The 17322-nt window shown below is 43.9% G+C and overlaps 2 protein-coding genes across 2 annotated transcripts; one reads left to right on the plus strand and one right to left on the minus strand.

Moving 5' to 3' along the window:
- Nucleotides 1–2811: 2811 nt before the first annotated feature.
- On the minus strand, nucleotides 2812–4148 carry HSPB2 (heat shock protein family B (small) member 2). The gene is made up of 2 exons (XM_049613319.1): nucleotides 3984–4148; nucleotides 2812–3485 (listed from the first exon to the last, which is right to left on the minus strand). The coding sequence occupies exons 1-2, from the start codon at nucleotides 4075–4077 to the stop codon at nucleotides 3031–3033; spliced, it is 549 nt and encodes a 182-aa protein (XP_049469276.1). The 5' UTR covers nucleotides 4078–4148; the 3' UTR covers nucleotides 2812–3030.
- An 821-nt stretch (nucleotides 4149–4969) lies between these two features.
- CRYAB (crystallin alpha B) lies at nucleotides 4970–8193 on the plus strand. The gene is made up of 3 exons (XM_049613333.1): nucleotides 4970–5342; nucleotides 6442–6564; nucleotides 7852–8193. Exons 1-3 carry the CDS (start codon nucleotides 5142–5144, stop codon nucleotides 8053–8055), a joined length of 528 nt encoding a protein of 175 aa, XP_049469290.1. The 5' UTR covers nucleotides 4970–5141; the 3' UTR covers nucleotides 8056–8193.
- The last annotated feature ends 9129 nt before the right edge of the window (nucleotides 8194–17322 follow it).

Genomic DNA, 17322 nt, shown 5'->3' on the forward strand with positions numbered 1-17322 from the left:
AGGAAAAATTTTAAGGAAAACATCAAAGAGATTTTATAACCAGAAACTGCAAAGGAACCAACAGTGTATTGTGGTACCCAGAAAACCTGATCTACCTTAAGCAGTATTAATAGAAGTCTACAGTGATAAACAAGGGAATTGATTATTCCACTGAAGTCTGTATCAGTCAGTCCATGACTAGAATAATAATTTTAATCCACATGTTGAATTCCAAGTTACACTGTCAAAAGGCAATGTGTTCTAGAGAAAGTTGTCTAGGTGATAAATAGTTTGGAAAGTTCTAGGGGTACCTGGCCGCCTCAGTCAGAGGAGCACGTGACTCTTGATCTCGGGGTTGTGAGTTTGAGCCCCATGTTAGGTGTAGAGATGGTTTAAATAAACAAACAAACAAACATTTTAAAAAAAATAAACTTTCTAAAAAAGTTTTGTAAGATATAGTTAAAAGAATTAGGCATGTTTACTTGGGAGAGAGAAACTTTAAGAGGACGGGATAGTTATTTTAAAATATCTGAAAGGGGCTTCCAAGTGAAAGAAGGATTACATTGATTTTCTGGACACAACCACACCAATAAGCAGAAGTTACTGAAATGAAGATTCTGGACCAATAGAAGGAAGAATTTATTAGAATTATGTCCAAAGAGTTCTGATGAAGAACTGTGAGAAAGAACTTACAAAGTTCCCCATCACTTAAAATGCCCAGAGAGGGGTGCCTGGGTGACTCAGTTAGTTGGTTAAGTGACCGACTTCGGCTCAGTTCACAATCTCTCAGTACATGAGTTCAAGTCCCACATTGGACTCTCTGCTGTCAGTGCAGAGCCAGCTTAGGATCCTCTGCCCCGCCCCCCTTTCTCTCTGCCCCTGCCCTGCTCATGCTCTGTCTCAAAAATGAATAAAAAAAAATTTTTTTTAATGTCCGGGAAGAAGTTGACTAATGGTCATAAAAGAGTTTGAATGGTGTGGGGATTTGGACTGAATCAGAGATTTCAATTTTTTTTCTAGCTAAGGAACCCTCTCTTTTATTTTATTTTTTTGATAATTTTTTTAAATGTTTATTTATTTTTGAGACAGAGAGAAACAGAGCATGAGTCGGGGAGGGGCAGAGAGAGAGGGAGACACAGAATCCAAAGCAATCTCCAGCCTCCGAGCTGTCAGCACAGAGCCCAACGCAGTGCTTGAACTCATGAACTTTGGTATCATGACCTGAGCCGAAGTTGGATGCTCAACCAACTGAGCCACCCAGGTGTCCCAGGAAGCCTTTCTTTTAAATAAAGCTCCCGTAAAAATAACAATTACAGAATAGATCATTGTAAAGTCATTTTGGCTGAAGTCCAATTAGAATCCTTTCTAATCTCCTTTTCTTCACAACTAGATGTAAGTTTCCCCAGAGTAGACAATAAAAGAGCATAGTTTTGGGGCGCCTGGGTGGCGCAGTCGGTTAAGCGTCCGACTTCAGCCAGGTCACGATCTCGCGGTCCGTGAGTTCGAGCCCCGCGTCAGGCTCTGGGCTGATGGCTCGGAGCCTGGAGCCTGTTTCTGATTCTGTGTCTCCCTCTCTCTCTGCCCCTCCCCCGTTCATGCTCTGTCTCTCTCTGTCCCAAAAATAAATAAAAAACGTTGAAAAAAAAATTAAAAGAGCATAGTTTTTAAATTTTATGTTTGTAATGTACATCCTCCATAGTATATTACCAGGGATTGATAAATACTCGTTGAATGAATGGATGAACAAAAGAATATATCAATAGTTTTTTCTCTGATGCATGCTTTCATTTTTAATAGATGGTAATCTTTTAACCAAGAATTGAATTCTTTGAGTGAGGGTTCTTATCTTGGGAATTCACAGATGCCTACGAAGGGGTACATGAGTGGATCTCAAGAGCTGTGTGAACCTATTCAAATTGTAGGGCAAATGTGAGAGCACGTATATTTTTTCTGATAACAGGATCTATTGCTTTTGCTAGATTTTTCACCTGGGTCTGTAACCTAAAAAAGTTCAGAATCAACCACTTAAATGGAAGAATTTGAGGTGTCCACCACAATCTGGTAAAACATATATTTTGGGGGGCAGGAGAGCTCGTCTGGACACTCCTCAAATCACACACATGCAATGAACTACAAGGAGGAATTGAGAAGTCAGGCACGCACGCTTTCCTGAACATAGCATATCCCTCGTATTAAGACTCTGCGTCCAAAGGAAGGTTCTCTGGCCATCACCACCACACAAGTAATCCTAGACCCCCTGTATTTAGACTCGGATTGGGTGGGTGATGCAGTGATTCCTCTCTTTAGGATGTTCCAAGACTAGAAACAAAAGGTGTCCCCTGTGCGGAGGTTGGAGAGACTTTGTGGTTTGGTGAGAGTGGCAGAGGCTCCTGTGTCTGTGCCCTGCATAGGCATACTCCATCGCTCAGAATTAGACACCATTTTCAGCAGACAGACCTTACTACAGGAAAACAGGGCTTTAGGCAACGCTCCCCAGCCTCAAACAATTTCCCCAACCCCTACCCAACACAGGCCAGACAGGCTGGAGACCCTTGTTTTTGTGTCTCTAATCACTAGCTCAGACAGTGCCCTCTGGGCTGTTTGGATGGCATATCCCTTTTCCCTCCCAGGATCACTCTCTCTTTTGTTGCATTGTGAGAAAATTATGGCTAGGAATTTGATCTGGAGCCAGTGTCAGCTTCCGGGTATGATCTCAGCATCCAAGTGTGAGCTCAGGGTGCTGTGACGTTGGGTACATCTAACTGAGGAGCTTTTTGTCTAGCTGGCTGTGACCTCCTCCCTCCCTGCCCATCCCATCGTCCAGGCCACAGAATAGGGAGAAGCACAGACAAGGCCCTGGGATTGGGGTTTATTCAGCTCCACCCAGGACTAAACAAACACTTTGACATGTCTCAAGGGACCAAACCATACATTGTGGGCCATGCACTTTTCCCTTCCCCCAAGGATGCTGCTACCTCTGGGGCGGTGGGCAGCTGCTCCTATCACGGCGGGAGGTGGAAAGGGGCTCACTGGGTGCTGGCTCCAGGGCACTCAGGGCTCCACTCTGCCTGCCTCCTCCTCTTCCTCTGGATCTGGAGGCGCAGGGAGCAGGGAGATGTAGACCTCGTTGACCTCCGTGTCCAAATGTCGGCCACCCCGAGGTGCCTCCAGGTTAAGGATGCCATCGTGGGAGAGAGCTGCGCGGACCCGCCAGGGGTCCACGTCAGCAGGCAGGACATAGGTGCGGCAGAACTCTCGGGACACGAAGCCGTGGCGGTCCAGGCGCTGGGGGTGCCTGGCAGACACCTCCAGCAGGTTGTCCACAGTCCTTACAGTCACCTCATCTGGGGTGAAGTGGCTCACATCCAGAAATGCCTGAAATTTACCCTCACTGAGCCTGAGCTCCGAGGCCCCTGCCCTGCTGCCCTCCCCAGCTGCGGTGGCCCGGGGCCGCACATAGTAGCCGTGGTAGAGGGTGGGGGTCAGGATCTCTTCTGGCAGGAGGCCTGAGGGGCAGAGAAAGAAGGCAAGAGGCAGGATGAGGGAGAATGGGGTGGGAACAAGGGTGAAATGGGGAGATCAGGAGATGAGGACCAGGGAGAGCAGGAGAGGAGTCAGGAGAAGTAGGAAAATGAGGCGGGGGTGGGGGTGGGGGTGGGAATTAGCAACTGGAAAGAGGGGACTGAGATGGGGAAGGAGACTGGGGGATGGAGGGGGGCAAACCAAAAGGGGGCTGGGTGGACAGAAGGGGAACCAGAAGGCACAGCGAGGGGGTCAGGGACAGGCATGGGAGCCTTGCGGGCACCGCGTCTGCCCCGAGGTCAGTAGGAAGGGGACCGAGCCCTGCTTCGCTGGGCACGGAGGGGGAGTTTGGGGTGGGAGATGGCTCGCCCCAGGAGTTCAGTTAAGCCTGCAGTGGGGTGGAGGCCAGTACCATTGGGAGGTCAGCCCAGAATTTCAGGAGGTGGGGGTGGGAAGCAAGGGGGGTGGCGTCTGTGCCATACCTTCTCCGAAGCGCTGCTCGCCCAGACGGCTGGGGTTGGCGAATTCGTACTCGGTGGTGGCCGGGTGGGCATGTGGCACCGAGCGGCCTGACATGGCTGCAGAGGCGTCGGCGGCCCTGGTCCGAGGTGCAGCGACCCCTCCAGCTGCCTGGAGAGCCGGGGCTCGGTCGGGGGTGGGGGCGGGGTCTACACCACCCAAAATAGTGCCGAGCCTGGGGCGGGGGAGGGGCGGGGAACCGGGGCCCTGAGCGCCAGTGACAAGTGTGCGACCAGCCCCGCCTGGACCCCCGTGCTCTCCCCCCCCGCCTCACACCCTTCAGCTGTCACAGGCTGCCCGAAGGGACAGCTGGGGGTTCTGGCTGGGCAGCCAGCTGGGGATGGGGAGGCTGGTGTGGGAGGCCCTGGAGAGGCCTCGCTGAAACCCTCAGTTTGTACATTTTCCACATTGCCTCCTCTCCTCCTCCTTCCCAGGCACCTTGCACCCTTCTTCATAAAGCTCCCCTGGTTTAAATGTTCTGTGTGCTATGGAAGGTGAGAGATGCAAGAAACTTTTCCACCTTTTCTTTGGGGTGGAGGGAAGGGTCCCCCTGCCCAGATCAATGTCAGAGTCCTTTCCTGAACCCGGGTAGACCCCGGGCACCACACAGATGCCTGGCACTGACTTGTTGGTGATCACTGCTCTCCTCTAGGGACCCACAAAGAGTTAATGTCCCTGGGGCCCAGCCTAGGAAGATTCCAGTTCCTGCCCAGGCCCAAGATAGTCGCTGGCCCAATTCCCCTGGCATGCTAGGCTGCAGAGGAGGAGGAGGGGCACAGCACCCTCCTGCTTAGGATTCCTGACTTCAACCCAACTCCAGAGAAGGGGGGGGGGCGCCATTGGGCGTGGACGGAAAGCTAGTGAAACAAGACCAGCACAAGTCACTGGCCAGCTCAGACGTGTTTGTATTTCTCTTTTCTTAGCTCAGTGAGTACTGGGTATGTGTCACACTGCCAAATCCCCGATCACAAGTCTCCATGAACGGGCGGTGAGCTGGGATAATAAAACTCCTGACATCACCATTCCAGAAGCTTCACAAGACTGCGTATATAAGGGGCTGGCTGTTGCTGCGGCTGAAGGAGCTGACCAGCCAGCTGACCCCCTCCACTCACCTAGCCACCATGGACATCGCCATCCACCACCCCTGGATCCGCCGGCCCTTCTTTCCTTTCCACTCCCCCAGCCGCCTCTTTGACCAGTTCTTCGGGGAGCACCTGTTGGAGTCTGATCTCTTCCCAACTTCTACTTCCCTGAGCCCCTTCTACCTCCGGCCACCCTCATTCCTGCGGGCACCCAGCTGGATTGACACTGGGCTCTCAGAGGTAAGTTTCCCTCTGCCAGGACAGGAGAGTTCTTCCTGGAACCTCCTGGAAACCTATCCACCTGCTCTCCTTTTTCTCCTTGCCTACATCTGGCTACATCTAAGTGTCTTAGGCACTTGTGTGTCCACCAGGGAAGAAAGACTGGGTTACTGGTTCTTTCACCCAGTTGTCTGTTTGTATCGGGTGCTCTTCTGTATCCTACTTTACTACATTTTTTCCATGTGCTGTGAAAATCACCCTCTATCCCCTAACTTCTAAGTAGGATGCCCCTTTCTGGTTTGATTCATAAAGATCCAGGGAAAGATCTGCCTTCAGACTCCTTTGCTTACCTCTTCTAATCCCTCATACTCCTGATAAATTTTATTACTTCAAGCTTCAGATCAGGAAAACAGTCCTGCCTCATGCTGAGGGTTTCATCTCCACTGCATGGGGCTGGAGACAGCAACCACTATTTTCTTCCTTTCAATTCCTTTGTCTATGATTTCCCAGGTTTCTCAGGGCTGTGACAGGGCACTGACCTGGGCCCATACCTAAGGAGAAAAGAATATAGGCCAATTCTTGGGGCCCCTCCTCTCTTGTCCTAAGAAGGTGGGAGAATGGGGTGAACAGATAAGATTAACAGAGCTGCCACAGATAATACACTGGTTTAAAAATATTCAAGTATGAGTAAACAGGAGCTGAGTGAGCAAGGGCTTTGGAAGGACAATCAGGGCTAGGAGAACATTCCAGATTGAGTGGGTGGGAAACTTGGCAGAGGTCTGAGCAAGAAGAAGGGGCCTTTGTCTCATGGACAAATGACAAGGCCGGGCATCAGGGTCAGAGAGGCAGCAGAAACCTTGCCCAGACCCATCCTTTTGATTGGCCTGGGTGGCCTGTCTTCTTTCCTGTCCCTGTAAATAAAGTTAGGATCTGATGCCCATGTGCTATGCCTTGGGTACCACTGTGGTGACTCCCCTGAACCAGAGAGCCATGTTTATTCAAAATGGGATTTTTTTTAGTCAAAAAAAAAAAAAAAAGGAGGATAAAGTCTGCAGAATGATGAGACCGTACTAGTGTAATCCACATTCCTACCATCTTTTCTCCCCCTTGCTATTTCTAGATGCGTCTGGAGAAGGATAGATTCTCTGTCAACCTGGATGTGAAGCACTTCTCTCCAGAGGAACTGAAGGTCAAGGTGTTGGGAGACGTGATTGAGGTGCACGGCAAACATGAAGAGCGCCAGGTGCATAGCTTGCTTTCTCTTCTCATTCATTCAGTGAAAACTATATGCCAGACGCTGCCATCAGCCTCTGAGTCTGGCAACCTCCAGTCTTAAGCCAGAAAGGTCTGGGACAGGGACAGACCTGCTGTTGCTGTTTGGGCCAGAGAAGTGATCTTTGTTGTTCATTCTGATTTGATTGCCTTAGGTGGGATAGATGGGATGTTTACTTCCCATTTAAGCCCGTAGTTTTTGGCCGCCTTAGAATCACTAGGGGAATGAAAAAGTTCCAGTGCTTAGGCATATTACAGACCAAAATTTTTAGGGGTGGGCACCAGACATCAACATTTTTTAAAGGGGCAAGGTGGGGGGAAGCTCCCTAGGTAATTCTAGTGTACATTCAAAGTTGAGGACCACTGATTTAGGAATAGCATTTGTTGGACATGTGGTTGCTTTACGTCACTATATGAATTGCAGGTACCCTGAAGACCCTTGACTTTGGGATGTTGTTTTCATATGCTCCTGAATCCTCTCATCTTTAGCCCATCTAAATGCTCAACAACTTGCTTTGCCTAAGTTTCAGAGCTACACTCAGCAGCTAAAACCCTGCAGCCCGTGTGGAAATCACTTAATTGAGAGCCTGTCTGCCTACATGCTGGTATAAAGATTAGAATCAGCTAGTGTTTAGCAGAATCCTAGAATATGGAACAGATTCTCATTAATTTCTGGGAGGGTTTTTAAATGTGGCAGCTGCTGACCAATTGTTGATAACTCCGATACTTGTGCATCAGACAGTAAGGTTTGAGGTCCTCAGGCTGTTTCAGTTTTGCTTATGGGATTTAACTTTGGGTCATAGTCTCCCTGGATGAAGTTTTGTTGCTCTTGTTGTTGTTTTTAGCAGCAGTCCTATTGGTCTGGAACATTCTGGGACATTCCTGAAGAGTCAGGACAATTTTTGGGCTTCCTTAGGGACTCAGATCTTCAATGATATGGATGATATTCTAGATCCTGTAGGCCCAACAAACATTGATCTAAACCTTTGGGAAATACCCATAAAAATATCCATGCCTCAATTTGGAGAGCCTTCAAGGTTTTGCCCTTTGACTTCTCAGACTCTCCTTGGTAGGAGTGACCACCTAGGCAACTTTATCTCAGCCCCAGCCAGAACAGCTGTTAAGTTTTCCTCTCTTGTTGCAAAGGCATATGGTCACACCTAAGGGGAAGAAGGATGTCTGAGTCCTCAGCAATTGGTGCTATTTCCTGTTCTTACCTCTCTTTTTCCTCATTCCCTCATTTCCTCTCTTGGATTAGGATGAACATGGTTTCATCTCCCGGGAGTTCCACAGGAAATACCGGATCCCAGCTGATGTGGACCCTCTCGCCATTACTTCATCCCTGTCATCTGATGGGGTCCTCACTGTGAATGGACCAAGGAAGCAGGCCTCTGGCCCTGAGCGTACCATTCCCATCACTCGTGAAGAGAAGCCTGCTGTTACCGCAGCCCCCAAGAAGTAGATGCCCTTTCTCTGACTGCATTTTTTAAAACAAGAAAGTGTCCCCACCAATGAATGAAAATCTTGTGATTAGTGCTGAAGCTTATTAATGCTAAGGGCAGGCCCAAATTATTAAGCTAATAAAATACTATTCAGCAACAGATAACTGTCTTGTGTTTGAATATTCTGTGTTTTAAAAAATTAATGTGGAAATACAGCAGATCCATTTAGTCACCGCATTATGATTTAGGGGCTTCTGGGGATATTATAGTCAGAATGACTGTCTCCATTACTTACTAAGAGTGTAAATTTCACAAGTCACTTAACCTTTCTAGCCCTTAGGTATTACATTTGTAACATGTGGCACTGATTTGTAGACTGTTGTGAGGAGTAAATTAAGGAGAAAACAGGTAAAACCCTTGGCAGAGTTCAAGGAATATCAGTTCCTCTGTCTCCTTCCTTGATTTCAGCCCTCATTTCCAACAATAAATCTGAACAAACTCTGGATAACAATGCATGAAAGGCCTTAGTGAGTCTGCAATTCATCATGTTGCCAGGCAGGAGGTAGTGCCCCCAATAGTGACATTTTCCTGCTGCCTTCAGCTGATTCACAAGAGCAATAACCAGGACTTACTTGGGCGACTATCACCAAACAAGCCTTTCAGTCGTAATCCCTAAATTATTTAGCAATAAATTTTCCTTTGAGAACCAATTCAATGACCGCCACCCACCATAAAAAATTAAGTTTTAGAATTACAATTAATCATTGATCAGTAAGTGATTCTATTATTTAGCTTAAACAAAGACAGTTTACTCTACAAAAACACCCCCATTCCACTTGTGGTTCCAGACAAAACTTCTGACTCAATTAATGAAAAATAGCCCTGGTGTGGGTTATCTGGGATAAATGTTTGCAGACAACTCCTGTTTTACTGTAGCAGCATCTACCTAATTTCTGACCTCCCACAACGACTGACCATGAGGTGAAGTGAGATTCCTGCCTCCACAATGCCTACAGATTGGAGGTTGGCCACACTTTTAAAATATTCTACACAAAACAGTTGCCGACATTTTTCATGATGCAGGGGTGTGGAGCTAGGACGATATAAATTGCACATCTATACAGGTTCAAAATGTTACCTCCTGAAAAACAACTTCCTAATAGTCAGAAATGCCATGGTCTAGCCAGCTAATTTTTGTGGCTGTGTTGCAGATACTCTTGGGGGTCTGACCAACCTATATATCACCTTCAGTCTTGCCAACAGCTCCCCAGTTGGTTTAGGTATCCACCATATACTTCCTCGCCATGTGCTTCAGGAAAGTGAACCCAAGCTCCAGCTTGGTTCCAGCTGGTTCCAGCCACAAGTGATCTTATCTTTTTCCTTTTTTGAGAGACAGTATGAGTGGGGGACTGGCAGAGGAAGAGAGGGAGAGAATCTTAAGCAGGCTCCAAACCAGTGTGAAGCCCCATGCTCATGATGTGGGGTCATGACCTGGGCCCAAATCACGAGTTGGACGCTTAACCATCTGAGCCACCGAGGTGCCCCAGGTGGTCTATCTTGATTAGCCCAAACCAATCATGGAGATTCCCTTCCCTCTGTCAAGATTAGTCTTGAAAAGGCCATGACCCAATTATGGCTAATGAGACAGGAGGGCAGTTTGCTGGAGGTGCTTCTGGAAGAGGTTTTGAGTTTTTAAAAAGACTCACCAAAAGAGAGAAAGGGAGAAAAGTGGGAAGGAGAGATATTTTTTTCTTCTTCTTTCGGGTATTGGAGCATGATGATGTGGCACTCAGATTGCTGTAAGCATCTTGAAACCATGAGGGACCATCCATGATATGCTGAGGATGGCTGAGCAAGAAGGTGGCAGGACTCCAGGTTCTTGATGGGTCACTGCATTGCTAAATTGGCCAGCTCTAGACCTTCCTTACTTCAGAATGTCTTATGCCTTATTTTTGTTTAATTTATTTTGACAATGCTTTTATGTTACCGGTACGCAAAAAAATCTTAACTGATAGAGGCTGAATTAAATAGTGTAAAAATCTGAGAACGTCCTGGAAACCATGTGTCAACTTTAATCATTTTAGTGGATTACCAGATTTCTCAAGCAAACATAATCTTAATGACTTGGTGTTAAATAAATCATATTTTGCATACTAGATCTTGATATTTATGTTTTTGACAAATTTGTTCAAAATGTGTAGGGTCACTTTTTTGGTGCAATTTAACTGGACTCAAGTGAGACTAGTTCTTTATTGTTCCTCTTTTCCAGATTCCCTCTTTTACTATGGCTGTTCATTGTCATTAGTGTAGGACTTTTCTAGTCCAGTATATTTAAGGATTTTTCCCTCAGTTTTACAAGCTAGCTCATCCATAATTCTGTTTCATTCATATTTGAATTATGCTACAGGTCTGTTGAGGCAATTCTAACTAGCATTTATTTATTTATTTATTTAATATTAACTAATATTTATTGAGCACTTACTATGTGGTTGGCACTGTACTAAGTGCTTTACCTTTATTTATTTATTTATTAAAAAATTTTTAATGTTTATTTTTGAGAGAGAGAGAGAGACAGGCAGACAGAGCATGAGTGGGAGAGGAGCAGAGAGAGAGGGAGACACAGAATCCAAAGCAGGCTCCAGGCTCCAAGCTGTCAGCACAGAGCCTGACATGGGGCTTGAACCCATGTATGGTGAGATCAGGACCTGAGCCAAAGTCCAACATTCAACTGACTGAGCCACCCAGGCACCCCTACCTTTTTTTAAACTATCATTTTTTTATAGAATAATTCTAGGAAATAATGTATAATAAATGCATGTAACTTCAGTAAGATATAACACTTAGAAGACCAGATGGATGTTTTTGACTACTGGTTTAGAGGTAATACATATTTTCTTGTTTAGAAAAATTCTATTTCATACTTTATGTTTTATTTTGAATATTTCACTGGGTCTGATCTTTGTTCTGGAAATTGACCATGCTTAATCATTCAATAAATATTTGAGTGCCCACTATACGCTAAGTACAAAAATAAGACATGTCTGCTCTAAAGGAATTAAGAATTGAGTAGGACAGCAGGCAAATAAAAGGGCAATTCTAAGACATCTTTTCAAGATTCTATGATGTCTCTTTAAAATGTCTGCTATGGGGTCCTTTAAAAGGAATATATTTCCTGGACATGCAAGGAATATTGGAGATGGTTACCCATGATCAAAATTTCTTAACAGCTTTATTGAGATATTGTTCTACACTATTAACCCATTCAAAGTGTACACTTTAATAGCTTTTCATATATTCACACAGTTGGGCATCCATCACTACAACCAGTTTTAGGTCATTTCATTAGCCAAGAGGATACCTTACCCCCATTAGCCGTCATCCTCCAATGCCCACCCCTCAGCCTTAGGCAACAACTAATCTACTTGTTGTCTCTATAGATTGGTCTATTTAGGACATTTCACGTAAGTGGAATCATACAATATGTATTCCATTGTGACGAGCTTCTTTCCCTTAGTGTAATGTTTTCAAGTTTCTTCCATGTCATTACATGTATCAGTACTTCATTCCTTTTTAATGCCAAATAATATTTCATTGCACGGATATCATCGTTTATTTACCCATTCATCAGCTGGTGGACATTTGGGTTACTTCCACTTTTTGACTATTATCGATGCTGCTGCTATGAACACTACTGGTTTTTTTGTGTGCATATATGTCTTCATTTCTTTTGAGTATATACCTAGGAGTGGCATTGCTGGATTATATGATAACTCTATGTTTAAACTTTTTTAAAAGTTTATTTGTTTTCGTGGGGGGAAAGTCCCATGTGCATGTGTGCTTGAGCAGGGGAGGGGCAGAGAGAGAGAGAGAGAGAGAGAGAGAGAATCTTAAGCAGGCTCCATGCTGTAAGCACAAAGTCTGACTCTGGGCCTGACTCAGGGCTCTCATGATGGAGATCATGACCTCAGCCAAAACCTAGAGTCAGCCACTTAACTGACTGAGCCACCCATGAGCCCCAAACCTTTTTTTTTTTAAACCATTAGATCCACACTTCCTATGGTACATTACTACAATTCACTACAGGGTACATGTTTATTTTTTATTTTTTAAAAGTAGTCTCTACACCCAACATGGGGCTCAAACTCATGACCCTGAGAACAAGAGTAGATTGCTCCACCAACGCGAGCCAGCCAGGTGCCCCAATGTTTAACCTTTTGAGGTACCACCTGGCTGTTTTCTAAAGCAGCCGCACTATTTCACATTCCCACCAGCAGTATATGAGGGTTCTAATGTCTCCGTATTCTTACCGACACTTACTATCATCTATCTTTTTGGTTACAGCCATCCAAGGGGGTGTCTAACTGCATTCTTAGTGGTTTATAAGACTTAGCAAGTTGATAGTATCATTGGTTTATACGACTTCGCAAGGTGAAAAGGAAAGGGAATACACCTAGGAAGAGTGAAGAGCATGAAGTGCCCAGGTATTCAGGTTTGGTTAGGGCATCAGATGTATGAGGCGGGGGCCTGTGTGAGAGACAAGGCAAGGGAGTTAGAAAAGGATTCTGCTAAGGACTTTGGAATTTATTTTGAGGGAAATAGAAGTCAATAAAGGGCTTTAATCAAGCGAGTGTCGTGATCAACTTTGTCTTTTTAGAGTCACTTTGGGAACACTATAGAGATTGATATGTAGGGACTGAAATAGAAATTAGAGCTATCAACCAAAAGGGTCTCACAGCAGAATGGATGAGAAATAAGGGAAAACTGGAGCATGGAAAAGGCAACAGAGAGGTAAAAAAGGGGGACATAATCAAAACATAACATGGAGGTAGAGTTTACAAGGCTCTCTATGTTTGAATGGGTTAAGAAAGGAGGAACCAAAATACTCCTTGGTTTCTGGTTTTGACTACTGGATAAACTTATTATATAGTATATAATATTAAAACTAAGAAAGAGTGGTTAAGATACATAAAAGAGGGCTATTGAATTCACCCAGATATGGAATACATTAGGAGGGAAAAAATTTGAGACAGAAGATTATGAGTCCAGTTGTAGGTATGGTGAGTTTGTGGGCCTTTGGGAGTTTGAATGGAGATATTCAGTAAGTAGTTGGGTATGTATATTCAGAGCTCTGGAGACCATCTGGTATAGAAGCAGAGCTTTGGAATATGGAAGCACATAGGTGAGAGCTGAAGGTCTGGGTGTTGATAGTATCATCTAGAGTTAGCCAAAAAGTGTTGTGGGGAAAGTCAACAACAGAATCATTGGAAAGACAAATGTAAGGGATAGGCAGAGAAAGATGAACTATAAAAGAGACAAAGAGGTGTCTCAGAAAGATAGGAGAAAAAGCATTTAGCACGATATCATAGACACCAAGGGAAGAAAGGAGTAGTCAGGCGGATTGTCAAATACAGAACATAAAAGTCAAGTAACATATGAGCCGAAGCATCCATTAGATTTAGCAAAACTTTTCACTGCTATACAGTTTCAGGAAAGTGGTAGGTCAAAGAGTAAACGAGAGACATACTTCCTGACAAGATAGAACAGTAAGTTCATAGGATGCAATCTCTTTGTTACTAAGAGTGCAATCTCTTTGTTACATAGTGATGGTAGTTGTTTGTTTGTTTCTTTTTTTTTAAGCAGAAAAAGTAAATAACAATATGGACAAAATAAATATGAAATTATTTAAATAAAAAAATAAAACTCAGGAGAATGGGCATATTGGCAGATATTTGCAAATGATATAATTATCTGCTAAAACAACCCCGACAGAATCAATAGACAAACTATTAGAACCAATAAGAAAGTTCCGCAAGTTTATAGATTACAATCTTAATTTATAGAATATTGTTCTGGTGATCTATTCATGCATATCAAACTATCCCAAAACTTAGTAGCTTAACAATCATTTTATTAGACCTTACTATTTATAGCACGGGGCTCAGCTAGGCAATTCTTGAGCTCCTCATGACCTTGACTGGGGTCAGTTGGTGGTATTTAGGCTTTAAGATGGCTTAACCCTCTTTCCTGATGCTTTGGTAAAGACGGTTAGAAGGCTGGACTCAGCTGAGCCCCTCTCTCTGTCTTTGTAGTCTGAAGGCCTCTCTATAGGGTGTTTCCATCAGGTGACTGGACTTCAGGGCTCCAGGAAGGAGTATTCCACAAGACAGGAAGTGCAAGCTTCTTAAGGCCTGGGCCTAGAAACCTGCATGGTATTACTTTTGCCATATTTTTGGGGGTCAAAGCAGTTGCAGAGTCTGTCTACGTTTAAAAAGAAGGGGCATAGACTTCCACCTTTTAATGAGAGGAGTGTCAAAGAATTTGTGACCATCTTTAATCCTCCACAGAAGCTGACAGAAAGGGAAATGTATTTAATCTCTAAAACTCATAAGAGATTAGTGGCATTGGTAGCAGGAATATACAAAGGACCTCTGCAAACCAAGAAAAGGACAGCTGCTCCAATAAAAAAAAAAAAAAGTGGACAAAGACTGTACAAAGGAAATGTACAGAAGTGGGAACTAATAAGCAATACAAAGAAATGCTGAAAATCATTGGCAGTCAGTGCAATGCCAGTCAAAGCAACAATAAGCTATCATTTTACAATGGGCTTTCTCAATATTGCATTGGTGATATTTGGGGCCAGATAATCCTTTGTCATGGGAGCTCCTCTGTGCCTTGTAGGGTGTTTAGTAGCACCCCTGGCATTTGCTCAGGGGATATAGTAGACATATCAGCTTTGTCACAATCAAAAATGTCTCTAGACATTGCCAACTGTCTCCCGAAGGGTAAAATTGTTCCCGGTTGAGAACCACTACTTTACATGCCTGTCAGCTTCACAAAAAATAGAAAGTTGGTTAATGCTAAGTATTAGCAGAGATAAGGCAACATAGAACCTCAGGCACTGCTTGTGGATGGGTGGGCAGCACAGTCACTCTTGAGGACAACAGTCAATTTAGATATACCATTAATTCATTAGCCAGAAATTCAGCATGTGGATAATTTGCACACATCTATAAAGGGCCGTATGGGATGTTCTCTGCAGCTTGGCTGGACAGTGGGGAGTTAGAGGCAATTACAAAGGGGTGGCAGAACCCTCCACCTAACAACAAAGGAATTATACAATTTTTCTCAGTACATGGAACATTCTGCAAGAAAAACCATACATTAGGCTGCAAGCAAGCCTTAAGAATTTTCTTATTTATTTATTTATTTATTTATTTATTTTTGGGAGAGAGAGAGAGAGAGAGAACATGAACAGGGGAGGGATGGATAGAGAGAGGGAGAGAGAGAATCCCAAGCAGGCTCTTTGCTGTCAGTGTGGAGCCTGATGTGGGGCTTGATCTCATGAACGGTGAGATCATGACCTGAGCCGAAATCAAGAGTCAGATGCTTAACTGACTGAGCCACTCAGGCTCCCTAAGTCTTGATAAATTTTAAAAGATTGTAAGCATACAAAATATCTTTTCTAATCACAATGAAATGAAACTAGAAATCAATGACAGAAGGAAAAATGGAAAATTCACAAATTGAACAACACATTCTTTTTTTAAAGTTTATTTATTTATTTTGAGAGACAGGGAGAGAGGGAGGGGCAGAGAGAGAGGGAGAGAGAGAGAATCCCAAGCAGGTTTTGCACTGACAGGTCCTAGCTAACGCAGAGCTCAAACTCACCAACGGTGAGATCATGACCTGGGCTGAAACCAGAATCAGATGTTCAACCAACTGAGCCACCCAAGCACCCCTGAACAATGCATTCTTTTTTTTTTTTTAATTTTTTTTAACTTTTTTTTTTTTTTTTTGAGACAGAGACAGAGCATGAACGGGGGAGGGGCTGAGAGAGAGGGAGACACAGAATCGGAAGCAGGCTCCAGGCTCTGAGCCATCAGCCCAGAGCCCGACACGGGGCTCGAACCCACGGACCGTGAGATCGTGACCTGAGCCGAAGTCGGACGCTTAACCGACTGAGCCACCCAGGCGCCCCCGAACAATGCATTCTTAAGCAACCATTGGATTAAGCAATAAATCATAAAAGAAATCTAAAAGTACCTTGAGATAAATGGGAAAGAAAACCCATTTTATATTAAAACTCATGGGATGCAATGAAAGTAGTGCTAAGAGGGACATTTACAGCTGTAAACACATATATTAAAAAAGAAAAATGATCTCAAATCAATAGCCTAACTTTACTTTGCAAGGGACCAGGAAAAACTAGCCAACTTGTCCCAAAGCTAGCAGACGGACAGAAGTAAGATTAGAGCAGAGATAAAATGAATAGAAAACAATAGAGAAAATCAATGAAACCCAAAGTTAGTTCTGGTGAAAAAATCAACAAAATTGACAAACCTTTAGCTAGACTGGCTGAGAAAATAGAGAAAAATCAAATTACTAACATCAGAAAAAAAGTACATACATTATTACAGATTTTACAGAAATAAAAAGGATTATAAGAATACTATGAACAATAGTATGCCAGCAAATTGGAAAACATAGATTAAATGGATAAATTCCTAGAAAAAATCTAGGTAGAATTAATACATTTGTTAGAAGCAATCTACCAAAATTGAATCATGAGGAAATAGAAAATATGAATATTTCTATAACTAATGAGGAGATGGAATCAATAACAACATCCCAGCAAAGAAAATCCCTGAACCAGATGGCTTCACCGATGGTATGGGTTCACTACCAAACAAATAATTAAAACCAATCCTTGTCAAACTTTTTCAAAAACATTGAAGAGGAAGGAACATTTCTTAACTCATCCCGTGAGTCCAGTATTACCCTGATATCAAAGCCAGAAAAGACATTAAAAGAAAAGAAAATTACAGACTAATACCTCTTGTGAATATTGATACAAAAATCAACAAAGTACTAACAAACTGAATTCAGCAACATATTAAGAGGATTGTATACCACAACCAAGTGAGATTTATTCCTGGAATGAAAAGTTGATTCAACATATAAAAATAAATGTAATATACCGCATGAACAGAATGGGTGGGGAACCCATGATAATCTCAAATGATGCAGAAAAACATTGGACAGAATTAAATATATTTTCATAATAAAAACATTCACCTAGGGGGGCACCTGGGTGGTCAGTCGGTTGAGCATCTGACTTTTGATTTTGGCACAGGTCATGATCTCAAAGTTCGTGACACTGAGCCCTGCATAGGGCTCTGTGTTGGCAGTGTGGAGCCTGCTTGACACTCTCTCTCTCTCTCTGTCTCTCTCTCTCTGTTTCTCTCTCTCTGCCCCTCCCCTGCTCGCACTCTTTCTGTCTCTCTCAA

The sequence above is a fragment of the Panthera uncia genome, chromosome D1 (genome assembly GCF_023721935.1).
Source record: "Panthera uncia isolate 11264 chromosome D1, Puncia_PCG_1.0, whole genome shotgun sequence".
NCBI lineage: Eukaryota > Metazoa > Chordata > Mammalia > Carnivora > Felidae > Panthera > Panthera uncia.

Bases quoted from the DNA above. Each gene is read 5' to 3' on its own strand.
- HSPB2 (XM_049613319.1), bottom strand. From the start codon at position 4,077: ATGTCAGGCCGCTCGGTGCCACATGCCCACCCGGCCACCACCGAGTAC. The intron at 3,486-3,983 runs GTATGGCACAGA...TCTGCCCCTCAG, and splicing joins CGAGCAGCGCTTCGGAGAAG to GCCTCCTGCCAGAAGAGATC.
- CRYAB (XM_049613333.1), top strand. From the start codon at position 5,142: ATGGACATCGCCATCCACCACCCCTGGATCCGCCGGCCCTTCTTTCCT. The intron at 5,343-6,441 runs GTAAGTTTCCCT...TGCTATTTCTAG, and splicing joins TTGACACTGGGCTCTCAGAG to ATGCGTCTGGAGAAGGATAG. The intron at 6,565-7,851 runs GTGCATAGCTTG...CTCTTGGATTAG, and splicing joins GCAAACATGAAGAGCGCCAG to GATGAACATGGTTTCATCTC.